The 25,229-nt window shown below is 44.9% G+C and overlaps 1 protein-coding gene across 4 annotated transcripts in view; it reads right to left on the reverse strand.

Moving 5' to 3' along the window:
* The window catches only part of KCNT1 (potassium sodium-activated channel subfamily T member 1), a gene marked incomplete at its 5' end in the record, with an annotated part of 58,742 nt that overhangs the window by 4,576 nt on the left and 28,937 nt on the right, over nucleotides 1-25,229 (reverse strand). For all 4 annotated transcript variants that reach the window (XM_081339797.1, XM_081339800.1, XM_081339799.1 and 1 more), the window contains 26 exons: nucleotides 2,189-2,495; nucleotides 3,240-3,260; nucleotides 4,673-4,801; nucleotides 5,092-5,175; nucleotides 5,931-6,032; nucleotides 6,442-6,553; nucleotides 7,225-7,359; nucleotides 8,094-8,165; nucleotides 9,442-9,614; nucleotides 9,756-9,861; nucleotides 11,635-11,851; nucleotides 12,338-12,567; nucleotides 12,657-12,806; nucleotides 13,535-13,643; nucleotides 14,940-15,048; nucleotides 15,255-15,318; nucleotides 16,079-16,215; nucleotides 17,071-17,235; nucleotides 17,902-18,082; nucleotides 18,807-18,901; nucleotides 19,661-19,744; nucleotides 20,085-20,159; nucleotides 21,779-21,838; nucleotides 21,949-21,997; nucleotides 23,258-23,317; nucleotides 23,502-23,598. In XM_081339797.1, coding sequence (XP_081195923.1) covers nucleotides 2,189-2,495; nucleotides 3,240-3,260; nucleotides 4,673-4,801; nucleotides 5,092-5,175; nucleotides 5,931-6,032; nucleotides 6,442-6,553; nucleotides 7,225-7,359; nucleotides 8,094-8,165; nucleotides 9,442-9,614; nucleotides 9,756-9,861; nucleotides 11,635-11,851; nucleotides 12,338-12,567; nucleotides 12,657-12,806; nucleotides 13,535-13,643; nucleotides 14,940-15,048; nucleotides 15,255-15,318; nucleotides 16,079-16,215; nucleotides 17,071-17,235; nucleotides 17,902-18,082; nucleotides 18,807-18,901; nucleotides 19,661-19,744; nucleotides 20,085-20,159; nucleotides 21,779-21,838; nucleotides 21,949-21,997; nucleotides 23,258-23,317; nucleotides 23,502-23,598 — 3,123 coding nt within the window. The remainder of the gene's footprint in view (nucleotides 1-2,188; nucleotides 2,496-3,239; nucleotides 3,261-4,672; nucleotides 4,802-5,091; nucleotides 5,176-5,930; nucleotides 6,033-6,441; nucleotides 6,554-7,224; nucleotides 7,360-8,093; nucleotides 8,166-9,441; nucleotides 9,615-9,755; nucleotides 9,862-11,634; nucleotides 11,852-12,337; nucleotides 12,568-12,656; nucleotides 12,807-13,534; nucleotides 13,644-14,939; nucleotides 15,049-15,254; nucleotides 15,319-16,078; nucleotides 16,216-17,070; nucleotides 17,236-17,901; nucleotides 18,083-18,806; nucleotides 18,902-19,660; nucleotides 19,745-20,084; nucleotides 20,160-21,778; nucleotides 21,839-21,948; nucleotides 21,998-23,257; nucleotides 23,318-23,501; nucleotides 23,599-25,229) is intronic.

The raw sequence follows: 25,229 nt of genomic DNA on the forward strand, positions 1-25,229 counted from the left end.
AGCAGGGGGTTGGACTAGATGACCTCCAAGGTCCCTTCCAGCTCTCTTATTCTGGTTCCCCCCCCCAGTCCTTGCAAGTTTTTGACGATTCCATCCTGTCTATTTTCAGCTTTGCAGACGTGGTGGGTAAAGGGCCAGCTTTTTTTTTTAAATTAAATTTAATCCATTTTCAGCTTTATAGACATCTCAGCTAAGGGGCTTCCTTTAAATTAAATTTTGGGCAATTGGCCTAACCCCAGCCCCATCAAAGCTTGGGTGCAAACCTGGATAAAGGCCCCCCTTATTTCGTTCTCCCCACTTGTTTCCTACTTGAGAAGGAATATTGAGAAAATTTAGAAAGAGATAGCAAAGAGTCCTTAAGAGCTTTAGCACCAGCAAACCATGCACCCCTACCTATTTCAGGCAAATGGGCACGGACACCCCCCTCCGCCCCCAAAAAAAGTGTTAATATCCCTAAGGACTTTAGTAAATGAGACTTAGTTATGCATGAACTCTGGAAAACTGTTATTTTGCTATGGAGCAATTTAGTCCCAGAGCACTTAGCAGGAAAGCTTTCTTAGCTTTTGCTCAAGGCCAGAATCCAAATGGGTGGCGGATGTCACTTTCTTTTTGGGGGGGACAGCCAGAAAAATTACAAGAGGGCTGGCTATCCAGGGGAAAAAAGCCAACGATTCAGGTTTGCATGGCTCAGTTTGGAGAAGAAATTTTTTTTTTACAGACCAGGAAATTCAGGGCACCATGATCTCTGATAGCAGAAGTAGAAGCAGGGAACAAAAAAAAAACAACGGCTCAAAAGAATTCTGCAAAAGGAAAGGGGATCGGAAGGAAAAGGTTTTCGTCAGAACGAAAAAGGAAGAGAAACTTTTTTTTCCTACCTGAGATCTCTAGCTTATAGTTATTTCCCTATAGTGCTTACGTTATATCGGTGATGGGAAGATTCAATGGCTAAAATATGGAGACATTAAAACAGTGTTTAATTTTCCTGATTTCTCTCTCTCTCTCTCTCTCTCTCTCTCTCTCTCTCTCTCTCTCTCTCTCTCTCTCTCTCTCTCTCTCTCTCTCTCTCGCCATTCATTCATTCATTCATTCATCCATCTCTATCTATCTATCTATCTATCTATCTATCTATCTATCTATCTATCTATCTATCTATCTATCTATCTATCTATTATCTCTCTCTCTCTCTATTATCTCTCTCTCTCTCTCTCTTTTCCATTTCCCCCCTTTCCTATCTCCTTTATAACACCTTCCTCTTCCCCCCTCTCTCTCTCTCCTCTTTCTTTCCCTCTTTCACGTTCTCTCCCTCCCCCTTTTTCTCCTTCAGTGGTAGAACTGCAAATATTTATCTGGATCAGCTCTTCCAGAAGCTGCTGCTACGTCTTTCTGGCCGAAGAATGGGGCATAAATGCTTTACGCCAAGGTTTCTTAAACTTGACAACATTGGTGAACACCAGCTCCCAGAATTCCTCAGCCGACATGCTGGGGAAATGTAAACAATACATAAATGAATACTAGTAGAAATATTGTTAGCTCAGGATTGAACTGAGGGGGGGGGTCCTTGCTGCTCTCTGAGCTTAGCTGTTTCCTTGCAGATGTTTCATTCATAACTAGGAAACAGGGAGCAAACCCCACTCCCTTCTGGCAATGATGATGTTACCTAGTTGGGTTATGAAACGTCTGCAAGAAAGCAATCAAGCTCAGAGAGCATCAAGTACTCCACAGTCCTATTCCTCCTCCTCCTCCTCCTCCTCCTCCTCCTCCTCCTCCTCCTCCTCTCTGTAAACCCCTCTCCCTCCTGGCACTGATGATGTTACCTAGTTGGGTTATGAAACGTCTGCAAGAAAGCAATCAAGCTCAGAGAGCATCAAGGACCCCACGGTCCTCCTCCTCCTCCTCCTCCCTTCTGGCACTGATGATGTTACCTAGTTGGGTTATGAAACGTCTGTGAGAAAACAACCCAGCTCAGAGAGCACCAAGGATCAATATATTAGGAGTGGAAAGGAGCCCTTGAGAAGGATCCCAGGGCTGAGGAAGTGAAAGTGGTCCTAAAAGCCACGAGCCTTGGTTATGGGAGAACACACCAAGAAGACAACTCATCGTGGCAGAAGGATTCCAAGCTACGTGTTGGGGGGGGGGGAACCAAAGAAGGCCCTTTCCCTTGACGGCACAAGCAAAGGGAACCACTTACCGTACCCTGTTGTGGGTAAGCCCAGATGTTTCATGCGATTCTTCACAAGCTCCGACAGCTCCTGCCTTTCCGACCGGCGATAGAGGTTGAGTCTCTGCTGGTTGATCCACTCGGCCGTCTTGGAGGTCTGCTTGTTGGCTCCTTTCCTGCTCAGCCGCCGAGCCCACTGCATGCTTTTCCTCCGGAGAAGAGGGTGCTCCGTCTGGTCAGCAGGACACGAATTCCGCTGATGGTGGCGCGGTTTGGCGTTCCAGGCCTCCTTCCCTTCCTTCAGCTCTTCGCAGTCTTCCACGTTGATTGAAATGGACTGGGAACAGCGGAAGATCAGGAGAGGGAAGCCATCAACCGCTTGGGGATGAGGGTCTACGGCAACCGGCCACGGCCAACTTGCCATGGGACAACTCGCCGCGGCCAACTTGTCATAGGACAATTCGCCGTGGCCAACTTGTCATGGGGCAACTGGCCACGAGACAAGAGTTATACTAATAGCGAAGAAAGAGCGGAACAGAGCCATCAAAGAAAGGAAGGACAAAATGGAACGGGGGGGGGGGACAAAAATCAAAAGAATTTTTAAACTGTTTTAAATAATTAAACTGAATTCTCCCATGGCCAGTTTGGTCGTGGAGAGTTGTCCCCTTGCCCGGGGTTGATTCCCAGGGAAAAGCCCCTCTGATTCCATGGAATTGTAAGGTCTATAAAAAGCACCAATCAGCCCTAACAACAGGAAACTTTTCCAAAGAGATGACTGGTTAGCAGTGAAAGCCATTGTTGAACAAAGGATTTAGGCGGAATCAGTCAGGATTCATCTGACTGATTGCCAGACTAGGCTAAAATGGCACCAGGCCGGCAGAGATTCAACGAGTTTTGGTGAGCCCTGTTCTTGCTTGCTTATCTTAGGGTGACCCAGATGATCACATGAAGCCAAATCACATTTTCCATGTTGGAGTTCAGCGTGCTATCTGAACAAGCGTGTGGTGGGATCCTTTCCCTCAGCTCCCTCCATCTTGACATTAAAAATAAACGCCTCTAGGGCGACTCAGATCATACTCACCTGTGTTCTGATATCATGAGGCTGGGGTTGGGGTGGGAGGGAGGTGGAGGTGGAGGGAACGACAGGACAGAGAAAAGAAAGAAAGAAAGAGAAAAAAGAGAAAAGCTTGACACGTGATCTTGAAAACAATACAGGCCACCCATTCTTCCCTTTGGCTGAATGGTAGATGGGTGAAAACATGGGCTGAGACGCACAGCTCTTTTATTGTACTGTTTATAGCATTCTCTGAAATGCACATCAGCCTGAAAGTATAAATGGATCTCATGCTGGGATCTGGCTTGAGGATCTCTAAGGCAGCTTCCAACATTATGGAACACTATAGTTCCCACCCCCTTCCAGAAAGTATATAGTATATATTATATAGTATACTAAAAAGATAAAGGTAAAGGTTCCCCCGCACACGCGTGCTAGTCGTTTCCAACTCTAGGGACCAGTGCTCATCTCCATTTCAAAGCCGAAGAGCCAGCGCTTGTCCGAGGACGTCTCCGTGGTCATGTGGCCGGCATGACTAGACGCCAAAGGCGCACGGAACGCTGTTACCTTCCCACCGGAGTGGTCCCTATTTTTCTACTTGCATTTTTACGTGCTCTCGAACTGCTAGGTTGGCAGAAGCTGGGACGAGTAACAGGCGCTCCACTCTGCTACGCGGCACTTGGGATTCGACCCGCCAAACTGCCGACCTTCTGATTGACAAGCTCAGCGTCCTAACCCACTGAGCCACCACGTCCCATATAGTATACTATATACACTATATAGGATATAGTATATCTGTACTATAGATGCCTATTTTAATTTGGACGATTCTTTAAATGTTGTCTTATTACTCTGCTAACGAATAGGCTGTTCTTTAATTCCTGAACAGTCTGAATCCTGAAAGCCTAAATCTATCGACCATGTGATATGGCAAGATATGTCTCAAAGATGCTTCTAATTTGTTTAAAGAATTGTTGCTGGAACTGGGTATGTCCAGTTTAATGAAAAGGGTGACATGATAGCAGTGTTCCAATATTTGAGGAGCTGCTACAAAGAAGCGGGTTGGTCAACCTCTTCTCCAAAGCACCAGAAGGCAGGACAAGAAGCAACGGATGGAAACTAACCAAGGAGAGAAGCAACCTGGAATTAAGGAGAAACTTCCTAACAGTGAGCACAATTAACCAGTGGAAGGGCTTCCCTCCAGAAGTTGTGGGTGCTCCATCACTGGACGTTTTCAAGAAGAGACTGGACATCCATTTGTCTGCAATGGTTTAAGGTTCTCCTGCTTGAGCAGGGGGTTGGACTAGATGACCTCCAAGGTCCCTTCCAGCTCTGTTATTCGGTTCCGTTAAGCGATTCTAGCATCGGATCACAAGCCCTGCCTGCTTGCTGAGGATCCTCTAGGATGCAAAGAGATCCTGTAAAAAAAAAAAAAGAGCTGCACTTTGTTGGATTCTTACATCTGTGGTGGAGAACATGTGCGATTCGGTCCTGTAGATGCCGATGGGGATCTCCGCGCTGGAAGAGCACAGCTTCTGAAAGAGACGTCCGTAGGATCGGATCCAGAGTTCATCTTCTGTTATTTTCATCTGTCGAATAAAGCAGTGAAAGAATGCAAAGAAGCCAAGGAGAGAGAGAAAAGAAAAAGAAGAAGGCGTGATTGGTAGCAGATTATGGATTAAATTACGCTACTCTCCCTATTGAAGATAGACTTAAGGAAGGTATTCTAGGAACCTAGCGGTGATCCAATGAGTAGATCCAAGGTAGGGCAAACCTATGACCTAAGCCCATTTTAGAGATATTTGGAGGCAAAACTAACCCTCCCTTGAACGAGCCGAGAGAAAAGCCAAATCACCAAATAGCAGGAAAACACACTTACTGCACAGAGGTAGCCAGACCCAGGCGTTGTATCCAGACCGAGTAATAACCTCGTGATGGTGATCATATAATCTTTCACGAAGGACTGAAAAGAAGAAAGGCATCCATCAGTCTTTTGGGTGGGATGGAAGCTAGAGCCGCAATGAGGGGCCGCTGGTGGTCTCTGAGCTTGCTTGTTTTCTCGCAGACCTTTCATGACCCAAACTAGGTAAGATCGTCAGTGCTAGGCTGATGATGTTACCTACTTAGGGTCACGAAATGTCTGCGAGAAAACAAGCAAGCTCAGAGAGCACCAAGGACCCCACAGTCCTCCCTCCTCCTCCTCCTCCTCCTCCTCCTCCTCCTCCTCCCTCCCTCCCTTCTAGCACTGATGATGTTACCTAGTTGGGTCATGAAACGTCTGCAAGAAAACCATCAAGCTCAGAGAGCGCCAAGGACCCCTCATTTCAACCCTGAGCTACAAATATTCTCCTTCATCAGTTTTAGAGCTATAATGTGGGCAAGTTAGACTCAAGTCAACGTCTGAACTGATTCAGTGATGATGATTTTTTTAAAAAAAAAAAAACTTCTCTTTCCGCCCAAAAGCCAAGAAACCCATCTTTTATAGTCTGGAGCTAGAACTAAAGACAAACATGATTTTATTTTGGTCCCAGGTCAAAGTCTTCTTCAGAATCACTTCCTATCTCAGGTACCTTCATCCTCCATCACCATGAGTCACCGTGGAACTGCTTGCAAAGTGGAACAGAAGGAGCACCTATGAAGGATCTGAGTAGTTGGCGTTGGAAAGAAGGGTAGTTTTTTTAAAATAAATAAATATCCCACTTGTTCCTTTTTTCTGACCTGGTAAAGGAGCGTATCTAACATGCTGATGCTGAAAACTCGGCCGGCGGCAAACGGGAGGCGGAACATAAAAGCCAAGTTGGAGCCGTTTTCTCGTTCTTTCTGTGCAGGAGACAAGATTACAGAACAGGATAAAAATAGCTGGGTTTTTTTTTCCCCAGAGAAGGCCAGTATTCCTGTCTCTCTAGGAAGCCCATAAGAAGATCGTTACACAGAAGCCCGATATTATCCATGTATAGGAGACCAGCAGGTTAAGCTGGAAGGCGGCGTTAAACATGTCATCAATTTGGAATCATTGTGTCGCCACAAGAGACCCCTGTCCAATTTTTCAGGATGTGTGAAGCTCAGAATCCAGGGTTATGTTCACAAATACTAGCTTCTTTGAAGGGCGATAGGAAAGCAGAACAACAACAACAACAACAAAATCAGCCTACTGGACAACTTCAAAGCCAAAAGCCTTGGTGTGTTTTTATTGCAGACCTGGAGTTATGCATTTGTATTGTTTAATTACCTTCTCCAGTTTGGAAAGGGCCAACGAGTAGCTGTCCTTCGCCCGGAATTGCATAAACCTCATGTTAGATGGATGGGTCAATTCAGTAATGATACTCAGACTTGGAAAAAGTCTGGAAGGGGAAAAAAAAGTGATAATCTTTCATAAAGATCTGAAAAACATATTTAGTCAATCCAAGGGTCTTCTTTAGTTTTTAGTCATTCGTCCTCAGCAGAAACTAACCAGGTGTTTTAGGGAGAGTTATGTAAAATGGTGAAAACCACTTTCATGTAGTAGTTAAAGCTTTAGGCTAACAAGCAGGAGACTGTGAGTTCTAGTCTTGCCTTAGGCACAAATCCAACTGGGTGTCTTAGGGCCAATCATCAGAAGAGGGTGAGTTCTAGTCTCACCTTAGGTATGAAAGCTAGCTGGTTGACTATGGGCCAATCACCAGGAGACAGTGAGTTCTAGTCCTGCCCTTAGGCATGAAAGCCGGCTGGCTGACTTTGGGCCAATCACCAGGAGACGGTGAGTTCTAATCCCGCCTTAGGCACAATCACCCAATTGGCTGGCTTTGGGCCAATCACACTAGGAAAGAGACAATGGCAAATCACTTCTGGGGAAAAATGTGCCAAGAAAACGTCAAGGACTTGTTCAGGCAGTCTCTGAAAATTGGACAGGATGGGGAAGCCTGTGACTTGATTCCCAACAATTCTGAGCTGCTTCTGAACACAGAAGATCAGTGGATCTATTTTGCTACACAAGGGAACCAGATCTGCATGCTGGAAGCTCTCCCTGCCTCACCTGAACATGGTCTGGACGTTGACAATAGTCTTGGCATCGGCCATGTAATCTTCCTCTGCGCTCATGGTGCTTTCTTTATCCACCACCACCAGATTGTCCGCGTAAATAATGCCACATTGCAGCAAACTATCGAGGCTGTAAGAGACGTTTTTCCCCCCCAAAAAAGAAAGAGGGAACCGTTAAGATCAAATTCTTCCATGCATCTAAGCTTGAACTGAAAAGAATATTCGTAGAAAAAAAGCCCTGGTTCATTTTGGGATCATTTTCTATTCCTCAACCCAACTCGCACAATTTCAAACGCAAAATGTTCCTATCTGTTAATTGGTCTATTCACACACACACACACACACACACACACACATAAAATCCTTCTGGGAATCTGTTAGGCAGCTTATTGCCAAGAGGGGCATACAAGTTTAAGATATAAGGGAACTCATATAAAGAAGACAGGAGTGGGAAGAAGAGAAAGAAGGAAACATACAATGCGCAGAATATCAGCCGTCAAAACAAACAAACCCACAACTCTTAAATCCTTATCCTTCTGTAGGAGATGATCAGGCTGGGCCTGAGGTTGGACAGATTAAATGTCAAGCTCCAGGTTCAGGCAGTACAAAGGAGTATAAAAAATGTATTGCAAGCTTAAGCTCTCTACAAGAATCTGGCCAACTAACGGTTATAAGGGAAATGAGCGGGAGATAAGAAAGGCATTCAAGGTGGAGTGGACTTTGATCTCTTGCGGGCACGCAGGGACTCATGACTGATGACACGTTTGACCCCTCCCTCGGGCTCAGCCTGGTCATCTCCTCCTACACCTTACAGCATATGGCAGATGGATTTTAACATTCCGGGACACAGAAGAAGACACTTACTTATCAATTGTGCCTTCCATATAATAAACCATTGGAAAACAACAGATGGCTTCCAAGAAGTGATGGTCAGGTCTAAAAAAAAAACAAACGGAGAAAAAAAATCAGGTTCAATTCCATTAACATTCTTATTCCTTTCTTAATGTGCTCTTTCTAATTGTTAAGATGTATCTTGTCTGGTTTTGGAAAAGCTATTCCTGATCACCTAAACAAATGTGTTTATACACCACTGCTTTATTCCTCAGAGGTGAACCTCAAGAATTGATTTATAGACTAGATCTGGAAGGGACCTTGCAGATCCTCTGGCCCAAAGCTGGAGTACCGTCTGGGATAAATGGTTGTCCAATCTTTTCTTGAACGCCTCCAGTGATGGAGCCTCCATAATGCCAGGAAGCATTCATTGTATCTAATGTGGTACAATATACTCAGCTGAAACAGGACCCCCCTCCCCAATGAAGACCGATCATGGGTACCTTGATCATCATTCAGATCCCACGAGTAGCCGAGTATTCCTAGGGGCAGTAAACTGAGCAAAACAGCTTCCATTCGTGCCCTCAGTTACTGAGCAACAAAGATAGGGCAATGTGGGGGAAATCTGGAGCTGAATTAAGACTTTATTCTGGCAAGATTCCTGTCTATTGGCAAGCAACAATAAACAAACCACTCCGATCAGTTTGTGGGGTCATTTCTGGTTTCTTAATCTCACCAGACTAAAGCACACACCTCAAGACTACTTGTAGGAGAAGGCATGGCAGAACCTGGGGTTGGAGTTAAAAGAGGCATCAGCCTAGAATCCCTACGTAGCCGCAAAGGAACTAAGTCCATTCTCCCTTGAATTCCGTGGAGCCTCATCTAACTCCAAGCAGCTACTAACTGTTAGCTGAGAAGATTCCTAGGCACGAGGACCTGTAAATCAATTTAATTGGACCGTCAGCCAGACTACTAGATAAACACTGCCAGGTTTTGAGAAGGATCTGCTTTAAGTCCTCTTCCTCTCTGCCAGCGACTCCAGTTTTACTCCTCAACTCAGCGAGGATGGATGGAAACCAAATTCCACCAAAGGTAGGGAAGGAAAGAAGAAATCGGAGAGACCCATTTTCCCCCCTCACAATTTATTCCACGCAACTTCAGCCTCGTCAGCTGCAGCACCGTTTGAGTTCCCTATGCTTTTTAAGGATGACTCAGCCCCGTTCAGTTGCAGATTTCCTTCTTGCTGGCTTTCTGATTCTCTACTCTAAATGTTGTGCCTGTGTTTATACATGGAGCAGGGGCACAGCACACGCTGCGCGTTCAGGAGAAGTCATCTGGGGGGGGGGAAAGAAAAGGAAAGGAAAGGAAAGGAGGAACTTGCTTGTTGTCCAGCAGCAGCACGATGGGGTTCAACTCCTTCCGCGAACGATAGTACGCTCGAAGAGGGACAATAAAGTTATACAAGCCGTTGCCCGCCGTCTCCGCCGACACAATGATCAACTTGTTCTTGAAGCCGTAGGCCTTTGCGTCTTCGTAACTGTTGTGCTTGCAGCCCTGGAAACACAGCACACACAAATGTCCTGGTTGCGAGGGAGTTTGGAATAGGCTGGGATTCAGGGCGAATCTTTCAGCCCAAGGTTGACGCGTACCAACTGAGCAAAAAGATACCGTTCCAATTCGGAAGTGGCCTTTTACCTTGTCCAGACGTAAGCAGCAGAATGGTGCCTTGACAGGTAAAAGATGGCAGAGGGTGGGAGAACTCCCAATGTAAGGTGAGTTGGGAGGGTACCCTTTCACATACCTTTTTAAAAAAAAAAAGAGAGAGAGAGAGATGAAGATTTGAGCCATCTTTTTCGTCTGGAGCATAGAACGTAAACTCTAAGGCAGGGGGGTCTTCAAACTTGGCCCTTTTATGACTTGTGGACTTCAACTGAGAATCTGCCCAGGCTTCTCTTTGACAGTTTCCTCCATGGTTTATAAACCAGGGGGTCTTCAAACTCGGCCCTTTTATGACACGTGGACTTCAACTCCCAGAATTCCTCAGCCAGGCACGCTGGCTGAGGGATTCTGGGAGTTGAAGTCCACGAGTCATAAAAGGGCCGAGTTTGAAGACCCCTGCTCTAAGGGCTGGCATGGATCTCAAAGATCTTCTAGTGTCCAACCTCCTGCTTTGAGCAGCAGACCTTATGCCATTCCACTCAAAAGATTGTCCAGTCTATTTTCTTGAAAACTTCCACCGACGGAGCACCCACCACTCCAAGAGACAAGCTCTTCCATTGGTTGATTGTTCTCACAGTCAGGAACTTCCTTCTTCCTTCTAGGTTGTCTCCTTAACAAGCGTCTTGCCTTGCCCTCTGGTGCTTTGGAGGACAAGTCAATCCCCTCTGCTCCATGGCCGTCCCTCAAGGACTGTAAGATAGCTATCGTGTCCCCACCACCACCACTAATAGATTAGACAGCAGATCAGACAGGTTAGCTTCCTCAACCGTCCCTCCTCAGATTTAGCCTCCATAGCCTTTATGACTTTTGTTGGCCTTCTGGCAAAGGTTTCTACTGATGTTCAGTAGAACTTGGCAAGTGTAGAAGGACATCTTGCTCAACTGGACTTCACAAGCCCTGATCAAGTTCCCCCACACCTTTTAATAGAACTCCACGCAGACCAAAAGTGAACAAATTTGGAGAGGAAGGAGCAGCCTTTGCGCTGAGCCCTGGCTTCGTTTTCAAGGATGTGGAAGGAGAGCATCAAAACAGTCCCACTTTTCCCCACCAGATGGAGCAGATGTTCCACTTTAGCCAAATAAACTCTGGATTGCCTCCCGTTTTGGGTTGTGTTTTTTTTGGTTTTTTTTTGACAGCTCACCTGGTGGGAGCTAACAAAAGCGAGCTGAAATAAACCATTAAGCGGAGGTTAATGTATGCAAATAGGTTCCTACTGGGAGGCAAATAATAGGAAATTTGCATGGCGGCACTTACGGGAGATCTGAATGCCGAAATCACACTGAGTCTCTTTTTAATGCTCTGAACACAACCTTGGCAAAGACTGCATGCTCCATTGCTCATCAAAACACTATTATTATTGTTATTGTTATTGTTATTATTATTATTATTATTGTTTGTTGTTGTTGTTGTTGTTATTGTTATTATTATTATTATTATTATTATTATTATTATTATTATTATTATTATTATTTTAAAAAAACATTTCGAAGAGAATCAAAGTCTTAATGGACAGATTAAAAGAATTTGGTACATGTGCAGGTTTGAAGAGGAACAAAACACCAGACAAAGAAGACGTGAACAACGAACGCGAGCGTGGAAGATCAAAGAGAATCGAAGAATAAAACGGGTTTCCAGATTGGAGAGGAAGGTAAGATTAGAGTGGTAAGTTATTTTCAAAATAATGATGGGAAGACATGGAGCGAAGTTCCAGAAGAGTTTGGACAAGACAGGCATGGTCTCCCTTATTGGGGGTAGATTTGTGTGTGTGTGTGTGTGTGTGTGTGTGTGTGTGTGTGTGTTTGTGTTTGTGTGGCTGTGTGTGTTTAGGCTCCTGGGGAGGATCAAAAGAACTCACTCTGTAATGGTCAGGCCGTCATCATCGGACTGAGTCACCTCGTCCTCGGATTGGTCACTTAGCATGTCGCAGGGGAGAAGGGAAGAGGCATCCGCCAGCTCCAGAACCGGGGCAATGCTGGGTCTCCTTTTTCCTGATCCGTTCTCAGCTGGCAAAGTTAACTTGGAGCTGTTATTGGGGTGGCATTCTGTGTTCTGCAGGTCCATGGCCACCGTGCCTGGAAGGAAGGAGAGGAGACCTCAGCTGCTGGTCTGGAGCAGGAGCTATTATGCCTCTGGAGCTTCTCAGTCCTCCAGGTCACGGTTTGGCCCAGAGGTGCTTCTTCAGGAGGCAACTGGACTTCCTCGTTTTGCTTTGAAGACCTTTCGCTTCTCATCCGAGAAGCTCCTTCAGCTCCCCACCATCCAATGTCAGAGCCTGAAGAAGCCTCTCGGATGAGAGGCGAGAGGTCTTCAAAGCAAAACGGGGAAGTCCAGTTGCCTCCTGAAGAAGCACCTTTGGGCTAAGCAGGAGCTCTGTTGCCAGTTACAAGAATCTCTCCAGACTGACTGCATTCCCTTAGAAGTGATCAGATGGAGGCTCCATGGGTTCGGTGCCGCTTTCGGCCACGCAAGGATTCTGAGCTCAGCCCCCTCTTAACGCCTCCCTCCAGTCTAGCTGGAGATCCCACCAGGGCAGACAGGGAGAAAGTCCAGCAGCTCACCCATGCTAGCGATGATGCTATGGACCGGCAACCTTGACGGCCCGTCGTAGATTCCTTTGCCCATAAACTGCTTCTGCTTCTCTTCCTGCTTAAAGATGAAGGCTGAGTTCTCCTCTTTGGTGATGTTGATGTAGAAGCAGGTATCCGAGGCGGTCATGATGTGCCGTGGTCCCGGGTTGAGAAGGATGCTCTTGTTCTCCTTCTTCACGCCCATCAAGCAGACCCCGTACCTGACAGGAGGAGAAGAAAGGCTCCTTTCGGATCTGCTCCTCGACAGATCCTCCCGAGACCGAGTGAGAAATCCAGCTTTTCTGCTTACTTTTTGTGAGCGTGGAAAGATGCGTAGGTGAAGCTCTTCCCTTCATACTCCATGAAGAACTTGCTGTCGCCCATGCGGATGTGGTAGACCTCGTTGCCCGAGCAGCGCCCGTACATTCTTTGCCACTGCTCTGGAGACTCCTGGCCTTCCCTGGAAGTAACAGAAGAGCAGAGTCGGAAGGGAGCCTGGAGGTCATCTAGTCCAACCCCCTGCTCAAGTAGGAAACCCTATACCATCTCAGTCAAATCGTTGTCCAGTCTCTTCTAAAAAAACCTCCAGTGTTGGAGCATTCACAACTTCCGGAGGGAAGCCGTTCTACCGATTAATAGTTCTCACTGTCGGGAAGTTTCTCACACAAAAAAATTTATGGCATAAGGAAGTACAGGTAGTCCTCGACTTACGGTCACAATGGAGCCCAAAATTTATGTTGCTAACTGAGACATTGGTTAAGCGAGCTTTGCCCCCGTTTTACGACTTTTCTTGTCACAGTCGTGAAGCTTGACTTTGCTTGTCAGAAGGCCGCAAAAGGGGGAATCGCGTGATCCCAGGACATGGCAACCGTCATAAATACGAGTCAGTCGCCAAAAATCTGAATTTTGGTCAGGCACCAAGGTTCACAAGGGCAAAAAACGGTCCTAAGTCACTTTTTTCAGTGATGTTGTAACTTTGAGCGGTCACTAAATGAGCTGTCGTAAGTCAAGGACTATCTGTAGTTCAGAATCTTGCAGAGAGCTTCAGCTTGCAATCAGTCTTTACACTAATTTGAACTGTCTGAATTTTCTGATTTCTCAGACTTGACTTTCAACTTTTTAAGTTGAGTCACACATTGCCTTGAGCGAGAAACTGACCGGCACGTCAACAGTTTTTTAACTACTTACTGCCCTCTGGAGGTATGGACGAGAAGGGTGATAAGAGTAGAGGTAGCTGGGCAGACACAATTGAGGGCCAGCATGGCATATTTGCATTCCTCTTCACAGACTACATGATCTGAAATAAAAAAAACAGGTCCTTTCATATTCCAAAGCGTCATTTTAAATTTCCAGCAGGATCACTTTGATAAGTTGTTTTGGGACTGCTTTTTTTTAAATGTCTTTGCTGCTTCAAAGTGTGACACTTTCAAGGGTTTGCATTTTTTTTAAAAATCCCATTTATATCCCGCCCTTCTCCGAAGACTCAGGGCGGCTTACAATCTAAAGCACAAATCAATGTGCTTGTTTTGTCTTTGCAAACCACCCTATAAAAAAATGCTGTTTCTATAATAAATAGCAGTGGATAAATTTAAAAAGGGCCTTTTGCTACCGCTGTAAGAACAGCTGAAAAATGTAAAGTCCATTGCTTTCCTTTTTTTTTTCTTTCCTGGAGAGAACCTACGCCTCTTGTAATTTTCCCCCAAGTGTATACATTCACAACTTGCCACACAAGTGTGTCCCCTCCGTCACCAAAAACCATCAATTTGTCACTTCACACAGTCTATCAGAGTCTGGCCTGTTTTTAATAGATCAGTTGCTCTGCTGGATTTTCAAAGAGCTGGCTAAACTATAAAGTCTGGGATTTTAGATTTTAAATTTTAAATTTTACATTTTAGAACGTGTTTTATTGTTTAGGGCTACTTGGTTTAATTTATTTTAATTTTTGTATATTATGTGTTGTATATAGTGTTTTAATTGCCCTGTACACCGCCCCAAGTCCTTCGGGAGAGGGGCGGTATATAAATCCAAATAATAAATAAATAAATAAATATATTTTTTTTCTTTTTCCTTCACTTTAATTAATTTGAGGGATACCTTAATTAATTTAATTAATTTGAGGGATACCTTAATCAAAAGCCACGTGGGGACGTTTTCCCTGCTTCTGAGAGCTGAAAACAGATCTATCGCAAATTAAAAGTTTTAGGTAACTTTTTAAAAAAATAGGATAGGGGAGAGCAAGAACGCCAGCTTGTAACCAGTGTGGTATGTGCAAATGAAAGGGTCTAAGGACTCTAACCCACCCACCCCCGCAAAAAAACAAAGAAAGAAGTTCCAGAAAAATTAACTAGCTGTGTCTGAGACGATAAACTCTGTTTTATATGTTTGCAGATGCCAAATCATTAGCTTTTTCTTTTTATAGCCCAGTTGCTAATTTGCTGGCTGGGGTTGATTGGAAAAGGATTGAAAACACACTGTGGACCATCCAGCCTTTGCCCATTTGGAGAAGTGTACTTTTTGTAATTATTATTATTATTTTTCTTCCTGTTTTGAGTTGGATTAACAACCATCGGACGGATGGTCAGAAAAGTCCTACCTGCAAACTTGACGTGGAATTTATTCTCCGGCTTCAAAATCTGAACGTAGAGAGGACAGTTAGGTGCAAAATCTTTCACCGCCCAAGCTCTCAGGATGGTTTGATGATCCTGCAGTAAAATGAGCACAAAGATGCTACTCAGAAAGGGCGGTTTTTGCATGCTCTGCAGCAGGGTTGGCCTGGGAAGAGGTTTTTAAGAAGGTCCAAATTCTTGGAATTCTTAGAATTTCCAAGAGGAGGTATAAGCCATCCTTAGCAAAGCCCCTTTATTTCTGCCTGGGCTTAATCACGTTGTCGTTCTGTTCTGTGACTCACGGCAGCCGTGCGGTCCACTTCGTTTCGACTGCTCAGAATGAAGCAAGCTTCTCCATTGTCCATCCTGCAAATATAAAAAGGTTCTTTTAATCCCATCTGCTGGGATGTTAAATTGGAAATGCACCTGGAAAGGGGAAACCATATTTAATAGGCTAATAAAATTCAAGTCGGTTTTTTCCCCCCCTCCCCCTTCAAACCCATTTCCCCCCACCCCCCATATCCGTCTTTCCCCAGAAAAATCCATTTAATCTTCTTTGGGATAGTGATAGTGATAGCCCCCAATCCTTAGCAGAATCAGAATCAGAATGGAAGGGACCTTGGAGGTCATCTAATCCAACCCCCTGCTCAGGGAGGGACCCCTCTACCATTTCAGACAAAATGGTTGCCCAATCTCTTCTTGAAAACTACCAGTGTTGGAGCACCCACAACTTCTGGAGGCAAGTCATCACACTGGTTAATTGTTCTGACTGTCAGGAAATTCCTCCTTAGTTCCAGGTTGCTTCTCTCCTTGCTTAGTTTCCATCCGTTGCTTCTTGTCCTGCCTTCAGGCGCTTTGGAGAATAGCTTGACTCCCTCTTCTTTGGGGCAGCCCCTCAAATATTGGAAGGCTGCTATTATGTCACCCTTCGTCCTTCTCTTCATTAAACTAGACATACCCAATTCCAGCAACCGTTCCTTATATGTTTTAGCCTCCAGCCCCCTGATCATCCTTGTTGCTCTTTGCGCCCTTTCCAGAGTCTGCTTGACCTCTCCCCCAAAAGCACGTCCAATGAAAGAAGACAACTTGTCGGAACTAAAAATCTGCTTTCCCCTTTCCAACTCACTTGGCTCGCATGAGATCCTGATCCTTCAGGGCAGATCCCTGGAGATAGATCACCCGCTGGGACCACAAGGGAATCTGAAGCACCCGGCGCACCTGGATGTCCATTTCTGTAGGGCAAAGGATGACCACGTAGTAGTCCTGAAAGGCATGGAAATGAAGACTCAGCCCTCCAGGCCGAAAGTATCGAAAGATGGTGAAATTAGGGACCGACCGGATGAAAGTTTATTAAGCCGAGATGACTGAGAATCTCCGTAGACATTTAGCCGCGCGCCTTGGGAGGAACACCCTTCGAAGGGAGCGGAGTGTGTACGGATCTCCAGAAAACCTTGCAGACTGCAGGAACTGTTTGCGCTTCAAGTTTGAGATGCGGACAACCCAGACTCATCCCCAACAGCCTGCGCCCGTCTCCAACAGAGAAGGGACTCAGGGCAAGACATCCTGCAACCAAGAAGGCTCCACACCCATTTGCACCACTCAGGTGACCCTGAGGAGGCAGGTGAACCTCCAAGTGGCCTCAACGACTCTCTAAAAGAAGGCAAATGACCAGCTGTCTGCAAGGAGTCTAAATCCTTCCTTTCCCCCACCATCCGCAGTCGGATCTGAAGAAGCTTCTTGGAGCAAAACGCCTTCATAGAAAAAACAAGGAAGTTCTGTTGCCTCCTGAAGAAGCACCTTTGGGACAACCGTGACCTGGATGATGGAGAATCTCCATAGACATTAAACTGAGATGTTTCGCTACTCATCCAAGTTCCTTTTTCAGTCAAAATACAAAACTCTTGGTTAGGCATAGTGTTTTCATTTGGACTGAAGAAGCTACTTGGATGAGTGACGAAAGGTCTCAGTTTAATAAACTTTGGTCCAGTTCCCATGATGCAACCTTCTTTTAGATACTCCTGAAAAGGACAAGCAGAATTTCTTAACCCAGCTTAGCTTCCCACCCGGGAAGAAGCTCAAATCTTCTCAGCCTGCCTCCCAGCCAACCAAACGTTTCACCTGCAGCCTGGGATGAGCGTAGAACTCGTTCAGGAAATCCATAAGCAGATCTATCTTGAGGGAGCTGACGCAAAGCACAACATGCTTTTCCGTCTGGGCCCGGTGGCGGCTGTAATTTCCTCCTGACTTCTGCCGTTCCATCCACAGGTACACCAGCTCTTCAAACTGTAGGCAAAGCAAAACAACAACAACAACAAAAACCACAAGCAGGCGGTTTCAAAAGCAGGTCTTCTGCAAGGATCTGGGCAGAGTGCCCTGGTGGTTAAGGTTCTCCTTGATGGAGAAAGATCAGGGATCTGCCCTTGATGGCTACAGGTTCTTCTTAATGGAGAAAGATCTCTCACCAGCAACTCAGAAGGTGATGGCGATCAGCCATACTATTAACCCTGCAGTTCTATGCTTCCCATCCAGTCCAGATTCCAGCTTCCTTAACCCAACTGGAATGAAACCTCCCAGATGTTAGTCCCAGCATTGCCAGAAAAACATTGGGATATATATATATATATCTTGCCGTGAACAATCCCTGGATAACTAGCTTGTAGAGAAGCTGAGTTTGTTAAACCAAAGCATGTTAGCTGGGATGGAGGGATGGATGGAGAGATGGATTGATGGAATAAGGGAAGAATGGATAGAAGGAAGGGGAGGGAGGAGATATAGGGAATTTGAGATCTTCAGGCTGCACTGTCATGCTCCATAATCTGGCATTTGATGGACTCCCAACTTTCTTTGCTTTGATCTAGCAAGTTGAACTCCTCTACTGCCTCAGTCTGAAGCCTCTCTTACTTAGGGCTCATCCCATCAAGTCATCAACCCCAGAGAGTCATACCTTACCTGCAGAGGCAAGACCACAAGGGCCACACAAATCATGATCACCACCAGCAGCTGAGAAGGCCAGATCTTGGGGGTCACGTCCCCATAGCCGACGGTGGAGAAGGTAACGATGCAAAAATAAAAGGACTTGAAAAGCGAGAGGTTTTCGCCAGCTCTTTCTAAATGCTGGATGCCACAGGTTCTAGATCAGAGGAAAGACAAGATTCCAATGGTAAAACCAGGGTTTTGTTGTTAAAACTCAGTTACGTTTCATTCATCTTGCTTTGACAGCATTGAACATTGACACCTTCTATTGCAAGGGTCTTCAAACTTGGCCCTTTTATGACTTGTGGACTTCAACTCCCAGAATTCCTCAGCCAGCATGCCTGGCTGAGGAATTCTGGGAGTTGAAATCCATAAGTCATCAAAGGGCCAAGCTTGAAGACCCCTGTTCTATTGGGCTGGATGGCCATCATCCAAAGTTCTTGAGTCATTTTTGAAACTGGGGGGAAAAGAGCTAATGAGTTTTGCTTCAGTTCGGACGTGGTCAATGAACTAATATTTTAATAACTTTCTACTCCTTGGCCAACAGAAGAGAGGGTTGAACTGTGGGGTCCTTGGTGATCTCTGAGCTTGGTGGTTTTCTTGAAGACATTTCATGACCCAACTAGGGAACATCTAGTCAACAGTCAGCATGAGGCCATTGACGTTTGTTCCAAATCACTGGCTTGATCTGGTTCACTCTGATTGCGAAGGTCCAAACTATGTGATAAATTGGCTCAGTCTGATTTTCCTAATCGAGTGAGACGGTCATTAGATCAGGTCAGTTGGGTTTTCCGAAAATCAAAAAGCACACATTGCATTGCATCTCCTTCAAGTCAAATCTCCTGTAGTGTGATGCACAAAGGGACAGTGAAAGAACTTACCCAGTGAAAACAAGACAAAGCAGGGTGCAAATTAAAATGAGCACTTGGTTGAACATGGCAGACTGAGTCCGTTGTATTGCTCGATGCAGGTCATTCTGGAAGGAAGGAAGGAAGGGAGGGAGGGAGGGAGGGAGGGAGGAAGAAAGGAAGGCGGGAGGGGAGGAGAAGGGAGGAGAAGAGAGAAAGGAAAGGAAAGGAAAGGAAAGGAAAGGAAAGGAAAGGAAAGGAAAGGAAGGTTAGGGAAGGGAAGAGTAATGAATGGAAGGGAAGGAAGGATGAAAAAGGAAAGGAAAGGAAATAGAGAAAGGAAAGGAAAGGAAAGGAAATAGAGAAAGGAAAGGAAAGGAAAGGAAAGGAAAGGAAATAGAGAAAGGAAAGGAAAGGAAAGGAAAGGAAAGGAAAGGAAAGGAAATAGAGAAAGGAAAGGAAAGGAAAGGAAAGGAAAGGAAAGGAAAGGAAAGGAAAGGAAGGTTAGGGAAGGGAAGAGTAATGAAGGGAAGGGAAGGAAGGATGAAAAAGGAAAGGAAAGGAAATAGAGAAAGGAAAGGAAAGGAAAGGAAAGGAAAGGAGAGTTCAATTTATACCTCACTCCAGCTTGTGGTTCAGCACATCACAGAAACAATATCCTTGCCTTGCCTTGGTACGTGACCCATTACATTTGAACCAGAACCGTAATGTGGCTTATTGGTTTAGATGTAGCGCACCTTCTAAGCCCAACCACTGCATTCTGTTAACCCAGATGCAGAATTCTAGCAGGCCATATCAGTCCATTGCACGTGTATCACCGCAACAAAGCGGGATATGCCGACACGTTCCCCAAACCTCTCATGCCCTCCTTTCTACCATCCACTTACTATCATGTTCTCCAAAGCATACTTCGCCAACCAGCAATTCAAGAACACGGGGATAAATAAATTCCGTAAAGGTGGCCAAAATATCTAAAAAAGAAAAAAAAGAAAAGAAAAGAAAAGGCAAAAGGGACCCGGTTATGTTTGCTAGAAAATGTCTTCTCTCTTGAGCTAAGCTTCTTTCGGACTAACTACGTGGATAGATCTGTAGAGTTCCCAACGCAGCTATCCTGGCAACTAGACTCTTACAAAGCCCACATTTATTCTGAGTTGGCTGCTGCTAGTATGGCCCATTAGCACCTGTACTTTTTTAAAACAAAAAAAAAACAAAAAAAAAACTCTATTTTCGGTACAGGGAAGGGATTGTCTTAAAGAATGGGCTCCACCGTTGGAAGATAAGAGAAATCTCATTTTCAAGAATCAAACCTACCGTGATAATAAAGGGCACGGTGTTGATCATTTCAAGGATGAACGAAACACGGAAGATTTGCTCACAAATGTTACCCTAAAGTGGGGGAAGAAAAAGAGTTGGGTGCGGATTAAGCTTTGGGTGGTTAAATGTTCGTTCCCTCATTAATCATAATAGATTGCGTAGTTAAAGTTAAAAGGTAAAGGTAAAGGTTCCCCCGCACATGCGTGCTAGTCGTTTCCGACTCTAGGGGCCGGTGCTCATCTCCGTTTCAAAGCCGAAGAGCCAGCGTTTGTCCGAGGACGTCTCCGTGGTCATGTGGCCGGCATGACTAGACGCCAAAGGCGCACGGAACGCTGTTACCTTCCCTCCGAAGTGGTCCCTATTTTTCTACTTGCATTTTTACGTGCTTTCGAACTGCTAGGTTGGCAGAAGCTGGGACGAGTAACAGGCGCTCACTCTGTTACACGGCACTCGGGATTCGACCCACCAAACTGCCGACCTTCTGATCGACAAGCTCAGCGTCCTAACCCACTGAGCCACCGTGTCCCCTTTAAGTTAAAGTTAGGGACAGCCTATTAGTCAATTAGATAAACAAACACATAACTCTCTCTTCAGATGTTCTGGGTGAACATTTTCAGCCCTGCTACCTCCAGGAGCATCAACCTACAGTCCCTATTATCCATCACTAAAACACCGTCATTTCTGATAGATGAAACTCAAAGCCACCTATTCTGGTTTTATTAGATATCTAGCAATACAAGAAGGATGATTGTTATATCCAGATAGATCTGGAGAACTTCAAGTTGGGGATGAAACTCCAACTCATCTCTTCTGGTTTTATTAGATATCTAGCAATACAAGAAGGATGATTGTTATATCCAGATAGATCTGGAGAACTTCAAGTTGGGGATGAAACTCCCACTCATCTCTTCTGGTTTTATTAGATATTATCTAGCAATACAAGAAGGATGATTGTTATATCCAGATAGATCTGGAGAACCTCGTTGGGGATGAAACTCCAACTCATCTTTTCTGGTTTTATTAGATATCTAGCAATACAAGAAAGATGAGAGTTATATCCAGATAGATCTGGAGAACCTCAAGTTGGGGATGAAACTCCAACTCATCTCTTCTGGTTTTATTAGATATCTAGCAATACAAGAAGGATGAGAGTTATGCTGAAACAGATCTGGAGAACATAGAGTTGGGGGTGAAACTCCAGACCATCTATTGTGTATTAGGCATCTAATACAGTTGTACAAGAAGGATGAGATACTCAAATAGATCTGGAGAACATCAAGTTGTAGAAAGCCAACATGAACTCTATAAGGACTGGATGAGTGAAGGACTTCCAGGCATCAGAAGCAAACGAACCAAAAAGGAAACGCTGACTTATTTTCTGAGAGTAGTGAATGTGTAATAGAATTGGGGGACACCAGTTGGGTGGATCTGGGCATTCCCAGTGATCCTGCAAGCATCTTCAGATCAATTCACCCTCAAGGTTGTCAGACCCATAACCACATAGAGAAAACAATGCCCCCTCCCCTCCAGTCTCAGGCTAAGGTGTGGGTGATAATTGCTACACCGGGAATCCTCAATGGCATTTCATTCGGCAGCCATTTTCCTCCCGGCTGCAATCTTCCGGAACTACTTATGCATGTGTGAAAGCACTCCGGACCCTTAAAAACGTGTCTTCTAATCTTCTGCCTTACCTTATAGCTGAGGTAGATCAGAAGCATCGTCTCGAGAAAGCTAATGATAGCCACGCTGACCTGGACGGAGAAGAAGACAGAAAGATACAGGGAGGAACTGACCAGGATGGGAGGAATAGCATGCTATCCATTTTGCAGGACCAGCACCACCAACACACAATCACACTTACTTGGATTGCCCACAACGGCTTGTTTCGATCCACCCACAAAATGGGAGCCCTGTAAAGAATATTTACAGAACAAAGCTCAACAACAACCAGGGGAAATCGGGAAAACAAGAAACAGGCTGCATCAAGAGCAGGGGGTTGGGCTAGATGATCTCCAAGGTCCCTTCCATCATCATCATCATCATCATCAATTATTGTTGTTGTTGTTATTATTATTTGCTTCATTCAGATTTTGCAATTCTCCAATGTCTTTAATTCAGGCTATAAGATATACACCAAAAAATGCTGCAAAATGGGACATAGCTGGACCCCTTAATAGGATGCCTAAAGCTGCCAGTATATCCATGGATACTTTTTATCATTTACGAGATGCCCTCACCTATATAATCTCCTCCTCCTAAAGGAGATAATTCCTGCTGGAAACTAAGGCACCATCTAGAATCTATTTCCAAGGTGCATTTACAGGTCACACCTATTTTTATTGATTTTTTTATAGTCACAAATGCTTAATATTTTATCAGCAACGTCTGGGTTCCAACGTTCAACTTACTAATCCATGTTAAATTCCTTTCTCTCTACCTTGTTTTTTCTAGCCGTTGGTAAAAGGTATCCCACGTTCTAAAATATACTGAATCTTCTTTCTCTTTCATTTTCAGTGTCAATCTATCCATTTCTCCACAATCTAAATTTTTTTTAAAAAATTAACACTTCTTCCACTGGTAAATCTTCATTTTTCCAACGTTGAGCGAATACAATTCTCGCTGCAGTTAATACACGTAATATTAAATCCATGCACTCTTTCTCATAGTTTCCTACAATTACGCCTAAGAAAAATAATTCTGGCTTAAAATCTATATGCTTTTTTTTGTCATTTTCTCTAACCACACGTGTATTCTTGACCAGAAATTTTTGGCTTTGGGGCATGTCCACCACAGATGCTAATAAGTGCCTGCTGAGGTCTTCGTGGGTATAAATAAAATAGGTGGGGAGCACAGGGTGGGTCTTCCTTAGAGAGAAGCCCACCTACCCAGAAAAGGAAAAATCAAAGGTAAAATGAAGATGGGGCAGAGCGTCTTGGACCTTTGAGGAGATATCAAGGAGACAACATTTTCATAAAGGGCAACTCAGGTGGACCGACAACGTCTTTGTGCATTATTCTGACATCCTTTTGGCTTTTAATGGATGCCTATTTTAGCAGCCTGCCTTCTTAGAAAGACGGCTGTTTTTCGCTGCTTGATTTCATGCAGAAAATTAAAGTGGCTCCTTGTTAAACAACAGCGGCAACCTTTAGAAAAGCTGCCAGCCCATTTACCAGTTGATTTCCGATGACGACTGATTGAAGGAGGAATAGATGTGCTTCTCGCATTCCCAGCTGGTTGGAAAGAAAAAGAAGAGGCATCTTAGAAGCAAAATCCAGCCAAGGGCAGCAAAGAAAATCAACGCGGTCCGTCCTCGAGTTACGGCCACAGTTGAGCCCAACATTTCCGCTGCTAAGTGAGACGTCTAAGTCTTAAGTGCTATCCTTATTGCAAGTGTTGTAAATGAGAGTTTCTTACCATCCTATCCGTTCCGGGTCATCCAGCAGAACGCGGACGATATAAAGAAGGCAAGTCAGAAGTTTGAGTGAGAAGTTAAACAGACGTATTCTCAGGCCTGGCATGAAGAGGACAGATCGATGTTGTTAGGCAAATCACAACAGCAATAATAATTAACACTAAGTGCATATAGCTAAATGTCTATGGCAGGGGTAGGCAACCTTGGTTCTTTTATGACTGGTGGACTTCAACTGCCAGAATTCCTGAGCCAGCATGGCTCAGCTTGGAAACCTCTCCCTTTCTTCTCAGAATGGCCGGCTCAGGAATTCTGGGACTTGAAGTCCACGAGTCATAAAAGAGCCAAGGTTGTCTACCCCTGGTCTATGGAGACTCTCCGTCATCCAGGTCCATGGTTTTCCCAAAGGTGCTTTTTCAAGAGGCAACTGGATTTCCTTGTTTTTCTTTGAAGACCTTTCACTTCTCATCCAAGAAGCTTCTTTGTCTTTGACTGGATGGTGGGAAATGGAAGGATTTATACTCCTTGCAGACAGCTGGTCATTTTCCTTCTTTTAAGGAGTCATTGAGGCCACTTGGAGGTTTACCTGTGTCCTCAGAGTCACCTGAGCGGTGCAAATGGGTGTGGAGCCTTCTGGGCTGCAGGATGTTTTCCATTTCCACTGCTCAGGTGACCCTGAGGACACAGGTAAAACTTCCAAGTGGCCTCAACGACTCTCTAAAAGAATGCATATGACCAGCAGTCTGCAAGGAGTCTCAATCCTTCCATTGCCCCACCATCCAGTCAGAGCTGAAGAAGCTTCTCGGATGAGAAGCGAAACACCTATACCCATTTGATGTCAATGCAATGTTGCTAGGCAGGATTCAGTTTCTAACTCCGTAGAAAATTGGAAGGTACGGAGGTACGGAGAAGAACTCAAGCCTTGCAGCTAGTAGATGATTGAGTTTCCTTAGAACAGCACCCATCCGTGGAAAACTGAGTGCTAGCAAAAACGAAAAAGAAAAATAACTTACAATCCCAAATAAAGCAATCAGGAACAACAACCGATAATTCAAATTCATAAGCAGGAAAGTGTGAAACTAAATGAGTCATTCTGCGTTAAAAGGATCAATCGCTTCTTTTTAAAGATCAATTAACACCCCTGGCAGTGTCTAGTGGTACTTGCTTCCAGCGAGGCGAGAAATCAAACATTTTTTTTCACCATCTCAAAGACAGACGGATCTTCCTTAGCATCCCGCCCACCCTTTTCTAATTCTCGAGGCAATTTTCTCTAATTTAAAAAAATAAAAAAAATTAAAAATCCACAGGCTGGCATCGAAAGCTGCTTTTTCGTCCCCGCAGAACAGACAGCAAGCTCTAAAAAAATCCCACGGTTTGATGGAGTGTCACTGTCGGCTCGGTCTCTCTGTGTGTTCATTTGAAAGCTGTCATTCTTCAAGCCTTCTTCTTTTCTCTCTTTTTTTTTCTTTTTGCAGATGCTGAAAGCAAAGCTGATATTCTCATAACATGAAATGGGAAACACAGGGGCTGGAGAGGACCTTGGGAATAATTCCCCCCCCCCCCAAAAATCTGCTAAGTTGCCGGTCTCTGAATCAAATCATTAAATTTTGCAAGACACCCTAACTCAGTAATGGGGTGGATCTCCAGGAGGCATGGGCTGCATCCCAGAGGAGTAAGAGGCAACCCAGCCTGGGATATCCTGTGTGAGAGAAAGAGGATGAAGCCAGCTCCTC

The sequence above is a fragment of the Vipera berus genome (genome assembly GCF_964194415.1).
Source record: "Vipera berus genome assembly, chromosome: 15".
Classification (NCBI taxonomy): Eukaryota; Metazoa; Chordata; class Lepidosauria; order Squamata; family Viperidae; genus Vipera; species Vipera berus.